This window comes from Phalacrocorax aristotelis, chromosome 2 (genome assembly GCF_949628215.1).
Source record: "Phalacrocorax aristotelis chromosome 2, bGulAri2.1, whole genome shotgun sequence".
NCBI classification, from domain to species: domain Eukaryota; kingdom Metazoa; phylum Chordata; class Aves; order Suliformes; family Phalacrocoracidae; genus Phalacrocorax; species Phalacrocorax aristotelis.
The window spans coordinates 26,378,980-26,398,368 of record NC_134277.1 but is presented as its reverse complement, the minus strand read 5'-3'; the positions used below and the strand labels follow the sequence as shown (position 1 = coordinate 26,398,368).

Sequence of the window (19,389 nt, the reverse complement as noted above, 5' to 3'; positions counted from 1 at the left end):
CATACGGATCTGAATACTACCCAGTGGTTCATCTCTGACAGTGCCCAGGGCAAGGTACCACAGAAGAAAAATCTAACTGTGGACAATTATGGAACGAATTCTTCACATGGGAATTTTCTTCCTAGCCCTCATCTCTGAGAAGGTGACTTACCCCCTGCATGAACTTCATAAAACCCAATTATGGAAGAGAAAATTAAAACCAAAATCCATTAAGCAAAAATACTAAGGACCTTGTAGAAATAAGCACAAATGTTACTCTTCTCATTATTCACATAAATGTTCTCATCCTCTTCACCTCAAAATTATCTAATGACACTAGATGTCACATGCTTATTAGCACCATAGAAACAAATGTTCGTTTTAAAATATGTAAATGCGTTGTCTTTCCTATCATTTGCCTGCCATTTACTGATGCATGGGAAGCAAGATTTTGTCTGTAACTTTCCCCATTTTACACCCATCAGTTGTTGCCTTTTTTTTTTTTTCTCCCTTCGATAAACAAGGTCATCTTTCAGTCTCCTGTCACAAAGAGGTCCTTTCTCTAAGTATTTTCATCCATTTTTAGACATCTGATTTAGCTGGCTGAATTGTCTGGCCTGACTCCCAAACCTCCTTTGCAGCCAAGGAAGAAAAGCTAATGGGAGTCTAATTAAAACACTTCAGCATGCCCAGCGGAGGAGTCCCTCCTCCCCACTGCCTGCACAGGGTGGGAGGGACTCCTAGCTCCCAGCCTCCTGCGATGCCAAGTCTTTGTATTTCCAGGCACCAGACACCAGCTCAAAGCCACCAGAGCCTCACAGGCAAAGCACTGGATGAATAAACTCTCCCCATTCAAATTTGGTCAGATTGTTTCTGAAAAGCAATTCTGTCCTGGCAGACTTGCCGCAACTTAGATACTGCCTTCGCTGCTGCAGCTGAGCCGAAGTCCATGGAGACCTGCCGTCCTACCACCATGTCAGTGCAGGGACGGACTGCCAAGGGCTGCAGCGGCGCTAGGGACATCCTGCACGGGTGCAGTGCGGTGGCATTAGTCACTGGAAACTGGACTGCGTGGGAGTACTCCAAAACAGCCCAAATCTGAAACGTGTTCAGGGTGAGGACATCACCATGCATCACAAAAGGGGTATCACAATGTATTTAGTAACACTCCTAATCTTATTTTGTATATATTTTAATGCAGTTTGTTTCTTATGTCTTCAACGTACTTCTCCAGCATCACAGGCAGCTCAGTGAGAACTTCAGCCTGATGCGTTTCCAAAGCAGCCATCCTCCTTTTAGAACATAACAACTATTTTCCAAGGAATTAGTTATCCCTCCGCTTACGCGCTATCTTACCATTTTCAGCAGTAAATTTTATTGCGATTGTGCACATTTTACTTGCAATTCTGGAGTTGTTACCATGTTAGTTTTCTTCTAGTTCCACACAGCCTGCTCTTGGTTTTACTAAATATCTTGGTATCACAAATTCCTGTGGACTCATCCATTTTTCCAGCTGTTGCTAAATATGATATACATAGCATTTCAGAAACAAAACTCATTTGTGCTTTCTATGATTAAAGTATTAATATGTAATTACTTCTCTTCATTTTTACAAAGCTAAAAAACGTGGAGTCATTTTTAGTCGCAGCACTTTAAGAAAAGGATGACTGAAATTCCAAATTAGTAGATCCCAGGCTTCTTTTAGCATTTGCATCAAATTAATGCAATGTTAGCCTGGTCAATATTACAGTGTTCTTTATTTTGCAGGGCAGATAGCTAACGAGTGTTGAATATGCACTTTTTTCTTTTTTTTTTTTTTTTTTTTCCAAATAGAGCCCCATTTCACTGAATTCTATGCCAGGACAGGCTGCTATTTCATAATACCTTAGGCTATGCACCTGCTGAAGGAAAAGGGAAAAGGAAACACCGCAGCTCCACCTGTAACCGACCACTCGGCAGATCAAGAGGAGAAAAAAGCCTCATAAAGAAATTCTGTCCCCTCCTGGGATGTCTGTTGCCGAGCCCCCCCGGGGCCCCTTGCCCGAGCACACCAGCGCACCTTTCCCTGTGATGTCCCCCCCGCTACCCTCCGCTGCCCCCACGAAGGCCGGCCACGTTATCTCCCCGCCGGCAGGCCGGGGCGCTGCCCCTGACGGGCGCCCGCCGGCCCCTCACCGCCGCCCTCCGCCCCGCGGCCGCCGACGGCCCCCCGCCATCGCTACCGCCCCAACCGACGCCCCGCACTAGCGCTCCCCCTCCCGCCCTTCCTCTCCCGACCGCCCCGTCCACCGCCTCCGCGCAGCGGAGCGGAGCCGAGCGGGACCGAGGCGGGGCGCTGACGGCCGCCACCCGCCGGCGCCGAGGGGCCGCTCTGGCCGTGGTGGTGCCGCGGCCCCGGCAGGCGGCGCTGCGCGGCCGCCGCCATCGCCGCTCCCCGCAGCTCGGCGGCCGCTCGGGGCCGAGCAGGGCCGGGGCGCTTGTGGCGCGGCTTCCCCGGCGCGGGGAAGGGGCCCTGCGTTGGGCCGAGGCGGCGGTGGGCGGGCGGCGGCGCAGGGTGTCGGCGGCACCATGGGGAAGCGGGACAACCGGGTGGTGAGTAAGGCGGGCAGCATGGTGGGGAGGCGGCGGGCGGCGGGGGCCAGGCCGGCGCATCGGACCTCGCCGGGATCCTCCGTAGCCGCGGCGGGCGGGCGGGCCGCGGCGGCGAAGCTGCGGGGAGCCGGGCGCTGCCTCAGCCCGGACAGCCGTAGCGCTGCGGCGGCCTAGGGGCGCCTCTCCGGGCCGCGGCCGTACTCCGGCCGCCGGAACCAGGGGTGGAAGGAAGGGGGCCGCCGCCCCGCAGCGAGGGCGCGGAGGTCCGCCGGGCCTGCGCCGCGGCAGGCGGGGGCACTCGAGGTCTGGCCGGTTCCGGGACGCGGGCGGCGGGGCCCCGGGCCGCCAGACAACAAAGGCGGGCCGTGGCCGGCGGGCCCGCCCGGCCGGGTGTTGTAGGCGAGGCGCCCTGGGGAGCGGGGCCGGGGCTGCCGGCCGGCCCGGGTGGGGTGTCTCTCGGGGTAGGCAGGGCCCGCGGCCCCCGGCAGGACCTCGGCTGCCTTGTCAAATCCGGCCGCAGCCGGGACTGGCGCCTGCTTTGTGACCTGCCGGGTGGAGGTGATTGGGATGCTGGCCTGGTCCTTACAAAGCTGCAGTGTGTCCAGTGGGGCTTGCAGCGTTTGCTGAAGAAGCTCTGGCCGTCACTAAGCCGTATTTCCTTCAACTTGGCGTTCAGCTGTACCTGAGCGATTTGCAACTTAGCTTTATGCAGCGCTCTGCTAACCTCGGGAGCCAGCGCTCAGAAGGCCGAAAATGCACTCCTACACACCTGATTGCAGAGCCTAATTTTACACTGTTACCACTGTCATCCCTCCTGGTATTTTTCTTTAAACTTTTTTGTACCAGTTAGGCATTCACTTTATGCTCATGTTTCATTTAGGCATTGTGAATTTACAATTAATGAGATTTATCATTAAAATCAAGTAATATTTTTACTTTTTCCACCTTTCTTTGTCTCTTTCTAGTATGGGCTATGAGTTCATACTCAGATCCATTCAGGGAAATGTCTTTGCTTACCTTGGTGGAATAATGTGTCATAGACATGATGGACGTATACATTATACAAATGGACAGCTAAGTGCCTCTGATTACTTCACAGAGGCATCAGAATAATGGAGTCTACTGAGAAAGATTTGACAATGGTAGACTGCAAGACCCAGCCTGTGCTTGAAATATATTGCTTCTTGTAATGCTTTGGGGTGTATTTGGCTGTTTATTTATTTATTCTTAATTTTCTTTTAATAGGGCAGTTGGGATGCACCTACCAATGCCAGCAAATCTTTATATTCCTATATAAGGTTCACCATGTTGTGATGGCTGCTAGTACAGACAAATTATAATGTAGGACCTTTTGCTTCTCTTCTGTGATCATAGAGCTTTCTACCTGTTACTTCTTTCCTGTGTCCTTTCTTAAATACACCATCATTTTGACTATTTGGAGATGGAAAGTAAATTTGTTTGTTTCACACCAGCAGGATACTTGCGAGGCAGAAACAGTTTGTATTGCTTGCCCAGGGAACCTTAGCTGGCTGAAGGTGCCTTATGCTTTTCATGAGCATGACAGCTATACAACAAATACCTTTTAATAACTGCTTGAGCAAACTGCCAAAAGAAGATGATTAATGTGCAGACAAGCACTTCCTTTATTGAGAGTGCATTTCTATGCTCTCTCTGGCTAGTGACATGCAGTTTGGCAAAGTAGTGTAAATACTTCTAAGAAATGTTTATTGGCAAAGTAATTCTTCATAAATAAACCTGTTTGAAATTATAAGAACATGTTTTAAGACATAAATTTCCTAATTGTGGAATATAGAGCAGTATTCAGTCATCGTGTGCTTGCTGCCAGAATGTTAAAGACAGCCACTGAATGGAGGGAGCTTCCTAGCTAGTTACCCGCGATAAGTTTGAGGAAGTAGAAAACCAATATCTGATGGTTGTAGCCTCTTCTGCAGCTATAGAGTTTTTTCAGGGGCGATGGGGTGTTCATTTCAGGTTAGCTCAGGTAAGAAAGTAGCTAATTGTTATTTAAGAGCGGCAAGAAACCTTGGTTTTAGGAATAATAATTATGTAAGAAGGTAGAGCTTTCAGATATAAATTCTTGAATGGTAACTAGAAAGAGTTGACTCACTTTGCTCACTGGAGTAAGCCAAGTCATGAACTACATCTCTGTTGTCTTCTCTAGTGGATCTAGTACATTGAAATTACCTTTGTTTAATGAAAATAGTGTTCAAATGCTGCTTTCCTGCATTGCTAAAGGAGCTCCTTTTCCACTCGAAGCTGAATTCAAATGCAAAATTTTTACTCATTTGTAGTTTTGTAATATAATAAAATACTAGAGTTAATAATGTGAATACGTATCTCGAAGTGCTATAGCTACTTGAGCACACACATCCACCTGGCTACAAAGGAAGGTGACAAACTGAGATTAAACTAATTTAAATTGGTATACCTCAGCATTTGCTTGCCCATGTTAGTTAGCCTTTTTGCGTGATTTAAAGCAACAAATCAAATCCCCAAGAAATGGCAGCAAATATCACCCTTAGCATTGCAAAGTCAACTTGAGTCAAAAAATGATCCCCTGAAAAGAGTCCTCTGATTGCTTCAGTGTGGTCCACCTGATGGACCATGAGCCAAATTCAGTGTGGGGAGTGCTTCCCTCCTGTCCGCTACCCCTTCCCAGGCAGAGCCCGGAGTCCCTCTTCCAGGACTAAACGCAGCCCCAAGAGCTGAAGGCCACCAGTCTGCCTGCAGTCCAATCCAGAAACCCAGCATTGCTGTGGCCGCTGCTTCTGCAGTGGGGGGAACAGGAGGGGAGGCAGCAGCTGCTGCTTTTAACAGCTTTCACAAATAGTCGCTTACTCTGCATGGTGGTTTCTGAATGCTTACTTTATAGCCTGGCAAAAAGCAGTGTCAGACATGGAAGAGCTACACATATCATCAAATCTTTACTATGAATCTACAAAATGTTGTACTCTTAAAAAAAACATTATCTCAGATTGAGCAACCAGGGCTAGTAATTGTTTTGATTTTTTCCTTATCTACAAACTGTGGACAGTAAGAACAGTGTGTGTCATGTTTTGCAAAAGTAAATTGTGACGTGCTTGGATGACATAGTGATAAAAGCCCACGAGGTAAGGGGGTACGTGTACCTACCTCCCTTTCGCATGACCAAAATATTACTAGTATAAAAAAAAAATCGAAGAAGTGTTTGCTAGATTAGAGTTTTTCCATTAATTGCTGAGGTGGATTATGGATTCTAAGTTTTAAATTCATCTTTTATAGCCTATTACATTTTTAGAGTGAATATGAAGAAGATGCATTGGTTTGAAAGATGGAATATCTCATAACATTGGGAGTTTGGGTGTTTTGTATTTTTTTCCTCCTGAAAATAGCCCTAAGTCACAGAATTTTCATACATGCATAATTGTAGCAGAGCACCACCACTTGCTTGTTTTGGTGCTAAGCAAGAAACTTTATGCAGAATTTGTTGCATCTGCTGTCACCAATTCTGAGGAGAACTTCAAAGGCACAAGATCAGTTGTCCCAGAGAGTAAGAGCTAAAATTTAATTACATTCTCCGTATCCCAAGGAAGAATATTTCAGCAATTGTGATACTGTACTCAGTTTGAAAAATCATTGCTCAGGGAAGGGGATTATTGTAAGGAACGTGGTCTCTCAGTGGGTGAGTTCTTTCTGCCATAGTATAACTCAAACTGAAAGCACTTACCTGAGTCCTTCTGCCAGAGCAAATCAGCTTGGTTTAGTTAAATATTTTGTATTTTTAGAAACAAGTCAGACTTATTTTTCAGTGAGTGAGAAAAAGTTTCTGTGAATAACAAAAAGGATAGATTTTGGTATCATAGCACAGTTGATGAATTTTGCATTTCTTTTTGTTATTCCATGTTCAAGGCTTATATGAATCCCATAGCTATGGCCAGAGCACGAGGTCCTGCCCAGAATTCAGGACCAACAATACAAGACTACTTGAACAGGCCAAGACCAACATGGTAAGTGGCAATACGTGTCAGCCCTTCTGAGTGAAAGACTTTTTCTCTCTTACTAAGATCCACAGTTACCTACCTCCCCCACCAGAATACACATTAATACATTTGAAAGATTCCTTGTCTCTGGCCAAGGTATTCTTTTCTAAATATGTATTCAATCTCCTCTTATATAAACAATAGTATTTCATTTTAAAATGCATATTTCTCATTTGTCTTTAAATATTTTGGCAACAGTTTCTCAGAAGAGGAGAATGGTCATTTTACCTCTTTCACAAATCCTAATACCTAAAGCCTGCAGATACATTTAATTTTTAAACAAAGTAATCCCTAGAAAAACATTTTGCTGGTATATTCTTAGGACACGGTTTAACCTACGCAACAAAATCATCACTTTGAGATATTATCAACAACTTACTTTATGTTCAGTCCATTTTGCCTCCGCTCAAAAGACATTAGAGAACAATTTACCTAATTGCAAAGGTAGCTTTAGATCTTTCAGAGGGATTTAGGTACTGTGCTTAAGTTATTCAGGTTAGGTTACCATGTGCATAACATCTAAGACGCTTTCATTCTTCTTTCTGTTGGAAGTTCAGCCAAAGCTGAACTTCAAAAAACCTACAAAAAGTTAGTTACTGAAGAAGGTATTTTTAATTTTGAAAATAAAGCAATTGTGATCTATTATCCTTTTTATGTAGGGAAGAAGTGAAAGAGCAACTAGAAAAGAAAAAGAAAGGATCCAGGGCCTTGGCTGAGTTTGAAGAAAAGATGAATGAGGTTGGTAATGTTACTAGTATATTAATACTCAATTCTTCTTGCCTTATGTGCTGCTTTTCCTCCATTACTGTTAGCAGCACCAAGTACCCATAGGATTTCACTTCACTCAAGCTTTGAATGAGTAAATATCTTGCTTCATTTGTATCTGATGTTAAGGTTGCTCCTTAACCCATGAAGAGCTACTTACTCTCAATTCAGAGAAACACTGTATTAAAAGTTTTGAAAATTGCCACTGAATAAAACTTTTCATGAATGTAAATATAGTTATACAAATGCATGTGTTTATATTCATAAAAGAAACTTCTGCTTTTTCCAGTATGATAAACTAACATTTGTTGTGCTAATCTTCACTTGTTTAATGTCACACAATCCAAATATATTGGAAAGAGGTGTATTGCTGGGAACAGACGTCTTTGCAAGGAATGTGCAAGTAATACTGATATGGGAGAAGGCACAAGGAATGGCCTTCAATATACAGATAGGACTAAAAAGCACTTCTTTCTCTCTCCTCCTAAGCTGATTATATTCTATGCTGGTTCCCTGCTATAAATGCAGCTGTTCTGATGCTTGTGTTCAGTACCTGCTGGAGATCAGCACGATGTAAGAAAATGTCATGTATAACTCCTGTTGTATACATAGGAAGAAATCAGTATACAATGAATTTAACTGTTCCTTCTTGGGTTCTGGTATCTTGGCATAAGCTTCAAGCAGTAGTCTTCATCACTGTGTGCGAGTTTCTGGTTGAAGTAGATTGTGCTCCTCCTCTGTTACTGGAAGGGCGTAGTACCTCTGCCGTTGCTATACCTTTTTGCCTAAGAAGTTATACCAGTATTTGGAGGGTCATGGGGTTCTATTCTGAGAGGATCATTTGTTCTGTGCTCTGTCAGTTTTAGCTTGGTGAGTTTCATATTCCTTTCCTGCTTTTATCTTTGCTTTATTGTGAAATACTTGAAACTGGCATGGATAGAAGATAATAGCCTTTCAGTATGGCAGAAGGGTAGGAAGGGATGCAGGGAATCATGAGATGGCCACGAGTTCTTCCTGAAGCTTCTGAGAACAAACTGTGAATGGTTGAAAAGATAAGTCTCTGAATAAGGTGCTCTCTCTCCTATATTACTGACAGATGTTGTGCTTTTTTGTTTAAGACATAACACTAGCACAGTCTTAAAATAATTTAAAGATAATGCCTGCCAAATAAAGCACAGGCTGTTGTCAGAGACCCCTCAGGTAGCTCTGTGTATCTGGTGTATCAAAGCGCACAACCTGCTGCAGTACTGCAGAGATGCTACCTTGGACTATGGAAACACATTACACACAACACTGTGGCCTGGGTAATCCGCCATGTCTCTCAGCAGCATTTTTCAGCTAACTCACAGTATGCTGACTTGGGGATCCGTGTATCGTATTGCATTGCACAGGTATAATCTTACTTAATTCCTGATATTTCTGTCCCTTCAGCACAATATGTGGATTATCGTTGCTTTGCCAATACAATACCAGTACAGCTTCACTGCAAGGAAAGGGGTGGTCAGAATAATAATAATAATAAAGAAGGGAGCATGTGATGTGTCTGACACAGGAAGCAGGAATAGCTCAGATTGAAGCTAGCAGCCTTTCAGTCTGATGGGAGCAGGTTGGATGTTTCAGAGCTCTTGAAGGGGGGATTTTAGGTAGAGCTAGAGACCTTGTGAGGGATTGAAAAGGAGGAAGGAGAGGACACTTTTATCTGTGCAATGTGTTTGGCCTAACAAAAATAAGAGTGTTTCTATGAAGATGTGTATAATAATTTAGTATTCTAATCATTATTGACACTGACAAGGCCCAGAAGAGACACTGGAGACACCCATACATTGAAGAAGGGCCAGGAGAATTTGTCTTGAAATTTTGCTTCAGGTGTTCTAAAACTAAGACAAAATAGCAATTTTTCTGATAGGGTGCCCTGGCTTTCTAAAGTGCTCTAGTAAGGACACTGTGATACAAAAGCAAAAATACCATAATTTATGACCTTCAGGATAAACGACAATCTCTTAAATCCAGATAACTTGGACATTAAGGTGTGAACTAACATGGTATTGTGATGATTATTAATCCTCTGTAAAATCAAATGCATTATAGCCTTGATTAACTTTATATGTTGTTTATTTTCTGTGGGTTTTGTGAAAACTATAATATCAGATAGAGAACAGGATTTTGATTCTCCTAAAAATAGCTGTTTGAAAATGACCCTTATGTCATTGTTTCTGTTTGGTTTTGTTTTCAGAATTGGAGGAAAGAACTGGAAAAACACAGGGAGAAATTACTGGGTGGAAATGAGAGTTCCTCCAAAAAGAAAGAGGTAAGTTATTTTCAGTTTCATACAGTCTGTGTTTGGAACTGGATTTGTCATCAATGCTGCCGATACAGAATGTCATAAATATATTTTAAAAGCCAGCATCAATGTACATAAACCTAAATGCACGACAAAAGAACATGATGCCAAAGTAACGTTTGTTGTATTCTATTTTTAAGAAAAAGAAAAAGGAAAAGGAAAAGAAGAAATCTAATAGGGTGAGCAAAATTTTCAGTTTTCTGAGCTCTTTTTGCTTTGGGGTTGTTCCTATTTGTCATTTAAATTCTCTTGGAAAGAGAGAGTATAGCTGTAATTTTGAATTTATCTGTTAAATTAACTGATTTTTATTTGAGAGGGTTGGAGTACATTCTGTACAAGGAGAATTTTACTTCTGCTTTAAAAGGAGGAAAAGAGCATTAAATAGATATGAAATGAAAAATGTTAGAAGTTACTTTTTACAGTTTTATTTAAGAAAAATCTATGTAAGACCAGCTTCTTGAAAGTAAAATTCCATTGGTAATACTTTGCAAATGAAGAAATTATTAAAGAGAGTGTTTGGATGGAGTTTTGACTATTTGCCAGACAAAATGCTGCATCTCACAAGCTTCACTTCTTGTTGTGTTTGGTCAAGTTGTCTTCATCTTCCTCTTCTTCATCAAGCTCTGATTCTTCCAGCAGTTCATCTGATTCAGAAGATGAGGTAAGAACTAGCTTATTAGAATCTAACATTTTTTGTTCATTAGACTTATTTAACACAGATTTTGGTAATATATTTTACAATATTGTTTGACGGCTTAGTTTGCATAAAGTGATTTAATTTTTATGCATTTGGTACATACAATAAAGTTGTGAATTTTACATATATATGTGCTCAAGAATTTCTTGATTAAATTAACGCTACACATTTTGGGTGGCTGGCTTGTAAACTGGATTCATTTCTGTTTCAGCATTGAACTGTATGCTTTTTCAATAGAATCCCCCATCTAATCATAAAAATGCCAACATACGATTTTTACTCTTTAGCAAAAATCTTTGTTACAGATAATCAGATTCTACAGCACACGTCTAGATAATAAACAGAATCTAGAGAACCTGGATTTTCCACCAGTTTACATTTTTTGAATGCAGAAGAGTTATGAAGGTCCTCCGCTAATAGAATCAATTGTAGTGTACTTTATTCCTCAAGAGAACATGATAACATGTAGGAATTTGGTGTTCCCTATTCTTTACTTTTAATGTAGGTCTTTAATTCTAGTGAGAATAAATTCAGGGTTTTGTTTTTCTTTTTTCCTACAATATTTGTGGATAGGATAAAAAGCAAGGGAAGAAAAGAAGGAAAAAGAAATACCGCTCCTCACGGAAATCTTCATCAAGTTCAACTTCTGAATCTGAGTCAGACAGCAAGGTAAATATGCAGATGTGTTAACCTTGGCAAGTTTTCCTGATCTGTGCTCTAAAGACATAAACATTTCTGACTTTCACATATCAGTATTTTTTTCTTGCAAATTTAAAGCCATGCATTCTTGTTGTAGCTGAGCTGCACTTGTATCTTCCAGATGCAATCAGGAATCTACCTGCACTGGCCACAATGACTGGCAGAAATAATTTGATCTTTAGAATACGAACATGCTTTATTCCAGCACTACTTAGGTAGTTTTTCTGAATCCAGACACATGCAGCTTTTGTGCTGCTCAAATGTTTAGTTTTAGTAATACATTAGCACTTTAAAAAGTAAAATGTTCTATGAAGTTCTTGTGAATGTGCTCTTTAATTGAACACCACCTGTGAAAATGCAGATATTGCGGGATATCAGTGGCCAGAATACTGCCTTTCTAAATATCTCTGGACTGAGTAGTTTCCTGTTGGAGAGCTGAGCCTTTCCTAAATGCATAATAAATCGAGGGTGTTTTCCTTTTCTGAAAGTAGAGCAATGTACATACACAGGCTTACTGGATGAACAAAAAAGTGGAGAAGATAGATGGGGCAATTTGTTCTGTTTTGTTAGCGTTTTTCTGTGTTACAATGGATGTTAACTGTACTTCTTGCCTAAAAATAATACAGCGAGTTGTTAAGAGTCTGTGTGTAGACTTAATCACAAGCTTTCTCCGGAATACCTAACTCAGCTTGGTATAAATTGTGATGAATCACCCTTTGCATACACCTATGAATTTGCGCTAATGGGAGTTTGAAAACTTTTGCTACATAAAGGGACACAGAGTTACCCTTACTGCTGAAATTGGAAGACAGAAGACTCCGTGGAAATATCTGCTTAACCCCTGCCTGATCAGCAGAGATGGGCATGGATAGAGAATAAAGACTCCAGGCTGTTATATGTTAGACATATGTTATATGTGGTTACAGTAGTGATAGCTGGTATCCTTCCCAGAGGCTCTCTGCATGTACTGCAAGTACTGTCTTATCTGATTCCATACAGACATTTGCACCCTGCTGGTTCAGATTAACAGCTGCATAAAAATTACGGCTGTTTCATATTTTTCCTGTTAACTGCATGGTTGAAAGAACAACTTTGAAGAATGACCTTCAGTAGACAGAAAATGACAATGGGTCAGATTACTTTTGGGATTTCTACCTTTTCGCTGAAATATTTTTGTCATTATTTATGTTTTTCTTTCTATCTAGGACAGCACAAAAAAGAAAAGGTCAAAGGAAGATTATGAAAAAGAGAAGGTATTTTTACTCTTAACACTCACATCAGAACTGCATTTTACATACATAATGGAGTGCTGTCTCTCTTTTTCTCCCCCACCCCCCACCCCTTTTTTTTTAATTCAAAGATTGAATGCCTCAATTTACACCTATGGAAATTTTCTGTCAGAAGGTATTCAGAAACCCTAATTTGAGGTAGTCTTTTAGTTGGGTTCAGCTCCTGTTTTAATAGTTGTTTTAGTGGAAACTGCTGGATCTGTTTTTGCTATGAAGGTAAATGAAAAAAGTAATCTGCTGTAGTAGATCAGCTGCATTCTAGTGTTTTGGGTTTTATCTTGAGCAGTCACATTGAGCTAAAAATATGTGTGATATTTCAGTGGCATGCCTGGTAGGATACTGGCTTGTTGCTGTAAATTAGGGAACATCAAGCAGAGGATATATTTATCTAAATGTAGTCTTAATTATAGATATTGTACTTATGACGGCTTTGAAAAATTCCAGAGAAAAATGTATTAGCTTAAGAAAAATTGCCTTATTCTGTCTTTGAGCATGAAAACCCTTTCTCCTTCCCACCACCATTTTGTACACGTCTGAGGACTTTCTTCCTTGCTATGATTAATGCAAATAACCTTGTTGACTTAAATTTTAGTTATTTCTATGCTTTCCAAGTCCACCCTAGTCTTTCTCTCCAGCTACCTTTCTCATCACATCAACCTCTACTACTAAAGTCAATGGTATTGACTTTTATGCAATGGAGAATTTGTACATCAGGCAAATGTGTTGGTTTTTTTTTCCTTGCTCCTGCTTCCATTTCTCAGAGTTTCCACTTCCCACCAACTCCCTTCAGCTCTGAGTAACTTCTCATCAAAGGCCAAGTATGTTCCATAGCCCCTGTTGTGGTTTAACCCCAGCCGGCAACTAAGCCCCACAAAGTCACTCACTCACTCCCCTCTGGTGGGATGGGGGAGAGAATTGAAAAGTGAGAAAACTCATGGGTTGAGATAAAGACAGTTTATCAGGTAAAGCAAAAGCTGCAATCACAGGCAAAGCAAAACAAGGAATTCATTCACTACTTCCCATGGGCACGCAGGTGTTCAGCCATCTCCAGGAAAGCAGGGCTCCATCACAAGTAACAGTGACTTGGGAAGACAAATGCCATCATTCTGAATGTCCCCCTTCCTTCTTCCCCCAGCTTTATACGCTGACCATGACGCCATATGGTGTGGAATATCCCATTGGTCAGTTGGGGTCAGCTGTCCCATCCATGTCCCCTCCCAGCTTCTTGTGCCCCCCCCAGCCTACTCAGTGGTGGGGTGGGGTGAGAGGCAGGAAAGGCCTTGACTCTGTGTCAGCACTGCTCAGCAGTAACTAAAACATCCCTGTGTTATCAACACTGTTGTCAGCACGAATCTAAAACATAGCCCCATACTAGCCACTATGGAGACAAATAACACTATCCCAGCCAAAACCAGCACACCCCTTATTCTTGGTTAAACTGTAATGCTGCTTTCACACATCTTCTGAAAGCAAAGGGCATTTAGGGACTAGAGATCTTCCTCTATCTGAAGATAACGTGTCTCTCAAATGGGCTGCATCATGTGTACTTTTCATGACTACTTTTGGTAAAGGATTGAGGTACCTATAATAGACTAAATAGCGCAGCTGGGATGTGTGGTCCCACCTTGCCAAGAAATGATCAGCAAGGATTTTTTTCAGCTTCTGGCCTTAGAAATTGAACGGAAGAAGGTAGCTGCAGTCTTAGGAACACCTTGCCTGGTCCAGAGCACAGGGATCTGGTCATAGAAGTAGATAAAAATTTTAAAAATAAAAAAAAAGAAGGCAGACTGTCCTTTAAATATACTTTTGAACATACTGAGATTATATATGGAGTGTTGAAATGCAGTTCACAGGGACAGCTTGTCGTGGTTGGACACAAGTATAGAGGAGCTTTTTCTTTTAATTTCATCAACAAAGCAAGAGTCTGAAGCTGCAATGTTTGTATGCGCATATTCAGACATCTTCATTTAATCAGTAGTATTTAAAAGTGGAGAAACATTTTATTTTCAAATGCTTTCTCCTTCATGTGTTATTATTTAAAATAAGAGACTATATACTGTAATATTATTCCTCTCACTTTTAGAAGGCAGCTGTATCTTGGTAACAAGAGAAAGGAATATACAAGAAAGTATTTCCTCTAACAGCATTTTAACAGTTGGTAGGGTAATTTGTTAATGATGAGTAATTGGTTTAATGTCAACAATATTTAAAAATATTTCACAACTTAGAAACAATGTTTTAAGCAAAAGTTTTATAAAATTTGAAAGACCTGACTTTACTCACAAATCCATTACTTTGTGTAGGAAGGCAAAAATCACCACAGGAAAAGGAAGAAAGCTGATCGTGGTGATGGACCTTTATCATCAGAATCCTTATCAGAATCGGATCAGACAGAGGAGGTCAGTGTGAAACCTCAATTTCAGATGTTACAATGCTTTTATCTTACTTCTTTGCACAAGTGAATGAACAAACTAGCTTAGATTTAGTATATTATTGAAAGTGCTCTGCTCTGTACAGTTGAATTTAAGCACAGCACATTCATAGTTATTTGTAATTTTCTCTTTAATAAAAACTTCTAGTAAGCTCCTATCACCTACAAGTCTTTTTTAATGAATTTTCTTGAAAATTTGCAACTTCTTGTGGATATTTTAGAGCTCAGTGAAATGAAGCTAAGTGGTGTGGTGTCCTTCACAAGATTTCTCTCTGATGTTTGTGATTGGCAGATTTCAAGATGGCTAAAGTTTTTTTTTCTCCCTTTTCCAGTGAACTAAAAAATTTTGGACTTAATAATTCTACTCTCACCCTTGTGTATATCTACTTCGAGGATTTGTATTCTCGTAGGATTCAAAATTTGGGAAGGTTGCAATGTGTTGTGTTTTTTCATTAAGAATTTTTGCCACATTATTAGCTTAGTAATTTTACCTTTATATTTCTGCTGTTTCATGTTCTGCTGTCTATTAAAAGCAGAGTGTGTTCCCAAATCAGGTGTTTATAGGATAATGCATATTCTAGAATACAACGCAGGTAATCAGTGTTTCTTCATGGGTTATTGTTCAGTATGTTCTACAGCTTTGTGTCATCATTCATTTACGTGCAACAAAAGTTCAAAGTTTTATTTAAAACCACATTTCTAAAGCTGCTCTCCCATTACATTTGATTTAAATTTTTTTTTCAGGTGCAAGCAAAAAAGAAGAAAAACAATGAGGAAAAAGAGAAAACAGCAAGTATCCTTCTTACTCATATTGTAGTTTTAGGATATAAATACTTTATACTTGCTTAATTTCCAATTTCACATTTTTCAGTAATACAAATGTTTTATAGCAAACCCCTACTGTCACTTCTTAATTAAGAATTTCTCTATTTACCTGCTGAAGTCAGTTTTTCAATTGTTGGATTAAAGGAAGAATCTGTCACTATAGATATTTGTCACTATATAGATACATATGACTTGAGATTTATATAAGTAACACTGTAGCATATCTTTTACATTGTATCAACCTACTAGAACTACTAAGATCTATATAGTATTGGGTAGGGTAGGAGTTTGCCACACAGAGATCAGTGCTGTTCCCTTGTTGGTGTTCTGTATAATTCTTCCTTGGTAAGCCCCCTCTAACCAGACCATGAAAAGCGCCTTAGGACGTAATCCCTGCAACATCTATACTAATATAATTCTCCCCCCAACTACATAAGAAACTGTCAGCAACCTGTTGCTTTTCTCAATTTTGTTGCTTTGTTTCTCTTGGTAAAAGTGAGAGGAAAGTTCAGCAGTGATTTTCATAGAACTCAAATTCATCCCATGTACCTGAGGCTCCTCCATTAGGGGTGTAGTGATCTTGAGATCCGAAATGGCCACTTGAGATGTCTGTGTATCTTTCTGTCTCTTCTATCAGCAACAATGTTCCTAATTAGACATCTCAGTCGTCTAGATGAGCTACCTCAGGGTACTCATCTAGTAGGGAAGGCTTACATGAGTCACCCAAAAATGCAAACATAGGAGTATCAGCGATACTCAATACACTTTTTCCATGGAACTTGTTTGTTTTTTCATAACCATATAAGCTGTTTGCCCTAACATTTCTAGTGACTGATTGTGGGTTTTTTATTGGAAGAATTGTGTGTGTAAATAATATGTATTAAACAGTTTTTGTACCAAGATGGGCTTGTTTACATAGTGCCACACACAGGAACTCCGGTTGAAATTCTGCTTGCAAAAAGGCAAGATTGTATCTCCCAGTTTCTGTATTACAGTGATCAGGATAATAACTTCAGGACTGAATCCAGTAGGGTTAATTGAGTGTAGTCATATTTACAATTGTGATCATAATCAATTTATTTTAAACAAGGTGCAAGTGCTGGAGATTCAAGCCAAATGTAGTTGAACTATTTAATTTTGCACAGTAAGTATAAGCACTTACTTTAAAATATGTAAACATCTTCATTATTCCCACATATATAAGATGTCACTGCTTGCTAAAGCACATCCTTACTGCTTTCTCAGAAACCTATAAACCACTGAAAATCATTTAAAAGATTAGGAAATTTAATAGTGACAGTGATGAGAGATGTGAAGTAGCCAGACCATGATGGACATAAATCGAAGGCTGCTCATAATAGTGCCAATTACTGAGTAAAATATGAATTTTCTTTCTGTGATTCTTCAATAGGCTTTTATAGAAATCTCTTTTGAAATGTCTTTTGTAAAGCTGTCCTTTCCGTGCTATCATTTTCTGTTAGCAGAATTTAATAGATGGCAATTTTATTATACAATAGCTTCCGTTCAATTTTTTTTTTTAGGATAAAACAAAAAAGAGAAAGAAGCACAAGAAACATGGTAAAAAGAAGAAAAAGAAGATTGCTGGTTCAAATTCGGATTCGGAGTAATATTTAAAAAAAAAACCCAAGACTATCAACAGAAGTGCAATGACTAAAGGAAACTTAAACTGTGAAATAACAGCAACCTTTACCAAACTGCATGAGTTTTCCTGTGTTTTAGAAATTTTCCTTATCTTTCAGTAGCCAGCCAGATGCAGTGTGCTGGTAAAGACCATTGTTATTGCCTGCTGCTTAATACATGAGGTACAACTTTTATAAAATTCCAGTAAGCAGTGTTAGATGTTTGAAACAATATGAGACGGTAGTCCAGCTGAGGTGTAAAATATTGGAAAATAAGAGTTAAATTTTTTAGGTAGTAAAAGTAGTCTTTTAAAGCATTAGTAATAGTCTTTATTTGTAAATCAGGACGAATAAAATCCTAAGTTCATCCTGCAGGTTAATATTATACGTAAACTATTACAAGCTGGTGTCTGCTAATGGCGTTTATGAAGTGGGAAATTAATGATACATATAAAATGCTGCCTTTGTAGAAATGTTTTTCATCTGCCCCATTACCATCTACATGCTTATGAGAAAGGGAATGCTACCATTTTGGCTAACTGAATAGGGTGCCTTGGCCTTTGATTCTTGCAAATCTCTGCTGTTTTTAATCCGTGCAGCATCTCTGATTCTAGGGAAGTCAGAACTATTGTCAGCAGGCTTTTCCTGAATAAGCAGTTTTGGGCTTCTAAGCATGTGCTTCTGCATTAAGCAAAAGCAATGACATTTTGCAGTATAACTGACATTAAAAACCTGAAGATTTTACCTCTGCTTCTTTGAAATGGCGATAGATCTTTGCTAGTAAATATGCGTATTTCATTTAATGTAATTTTGGTTTAGTTGAACACTTCTTGCAAACACTGGTAGCTTTCTTTGCATTATCTTTAGAATTGTTTTGCATGATTTGTACCATTTTTAAATTAATGAAATACAGGTAATCGTTTGTTGTAACCAGTTCTATGAATTTTATTCCACACGCAGAGTTTCATGTATGTATTTAGTTATTCTTATAGTTAAGTTCATTGCTGTGTTTAAGTGCACACTTGCTGAAGATATTTAGCATGTAAAAAGCAGGGTTTTGATACCTTAACAGCTTCATATTGAAGCTGATTTTGCTCTTAAGCAAGTTCAGTGGCAGACCTGTTACGTGATGTGTCTTGTTAGATTTAAAAAAAAAAAAAACTACTGCCGGAATCTCATTAAAAATACTGTTTAAACAGTTTGTATTTATATTTTTGTACTTGAGGGCTACGGAATGTTGACCTAAATCATGAAGCTGTTTTACTTTACATTAGTTGCTTTAGAAATTGAAAAAAAAGCTTTTGTAAATTAAATGTGCACACAAGAAAACACAAGCAACCATTCGATTTTAGTTTTTACATGAAATTCTCATTATCTTTTCCACTGAAGTACCCATTGCTGGGCCTCCTGTTAGCCTTTAGAAACTGCCCGTCCATCTTGAGGGTCAGCTACTGATTGTACTCTTGATCCACCCCTTTTTTCATTTCACAGGTGCTAACTTAGAACTTACCTCTATTGCAGTTTCAAATTTTCAAAAAAAACACTTCAAAATATTGAAGTTTCAAATATTGTATTACCAAGAATTTCAAGACATTTAAGACCTTGATTATTAGTCTGCAAACAATAACTAAAAACTGGGGGAGAAAGATTATTTTGTATTGCCATTCTCCAGAGGAATTGACTTCAAGTTCAGTTCTTGGGAAAATAGAACCATTGAGTTGCAGCAATGTCCCTCTAGCCCATAGTAACAATATTTTGATCAAAACTTTAATCTATTGGGCTTGATGTTACCAATTCTAGATGCTGTTTTGTCAGTGAGGTTAAAATAAAAGCAAGATACAGTGTACAGCAGGGGTTTGTTTTGGGGTTTGTGTTTGGTTTTGCTGGGGTTGTTTTCTTTTTAAGTTGTGGTATTGCAGTTTTGGTAAAAGAACTTGTAATGAATCATAGCATAAATGCTCTGTGCTTATTTGACTTTTCAACAACTACCTGCAACAAAAAGAAATAAAAATGGAAATGAGAGCCCCAGTCTTCCAAATACATAAGCCAATATGTCATTTTAATTGTCTGAATATAACTATTGTTCTGGTC

At 39.8% G+C, this 19,389-nt stretch overlaps 1 protein-coding gene across 2 annotated transcripts; it reads left to right on the top strand.

Moving 5' to 3' along the window:
* Nucleotides 1-2,346: 2,346 nt before the first annotated feature.
* Nucleotides 2,347-19,320, top strand: FAM133B (family with sequence similarity 133 member B). 2 transcript variants are annotated; one of them, XM_075082842.1, is made up of 11 exons: nt 2,347-2,571; nt 6,481-6,578; nt 7,271-7,349; nt 9,610-9,684; nt 9,858-9,896; nt 10,310-10,378; nt 10,988-11,083; nt 12,319-12,366; nt 14,706-14,801; nt 15,578-15,622; nt 17,200-19,320. In XM_075082842.1, exons 1-11 carry the CDS (start codon nt 2,548-2,550, stop codon nt 17,284-17,286), a joined length of 756 nt encoding a protein of 251 aa, XP_074938943.1. In that variant the 5' UTR covers nt 2,347-2,547; the 3' UTR covers nt 17,287-19,320. The 2 variants fall into 2 exon arrangements, with proteins under 2 accessions (XP_074938943.1, XP_074938942.1); XM_075082841.1 differs by having other exon boundaries at nt 2,389-2,571; nt 15,578-15,626; nt 17,200-17,615.
* Nucleotides 19,321-19,389: the final 69 nt, after the last annotated feature.

What these genes read in the sequence shown, in the direction of transcription:
- FAM133B (XM_075082842.1), top strand. Translation starts at nt 2,548, where the DNA reads ATGGGGAAGCGGGACAACCGGGTG. An exon ending in AAGATTATGAAAAAGAGAAG is followed by an intron (nt 12,367 to 14,705) that starts GTATTTTTACTC and finishes TACTTTGTGTAG; the next exon opens with GAAGGCAAAAATCACCACAG. An exon ending in AATCGGATCAGACAGAGGAG is followed by an intron (nt 14,802 to 15,577) that starts GTCAGTGTGAAA and finishes TTTTTTTTTCAG; the next exon opens with GTGCAAGCAAAAAAGAAGAA.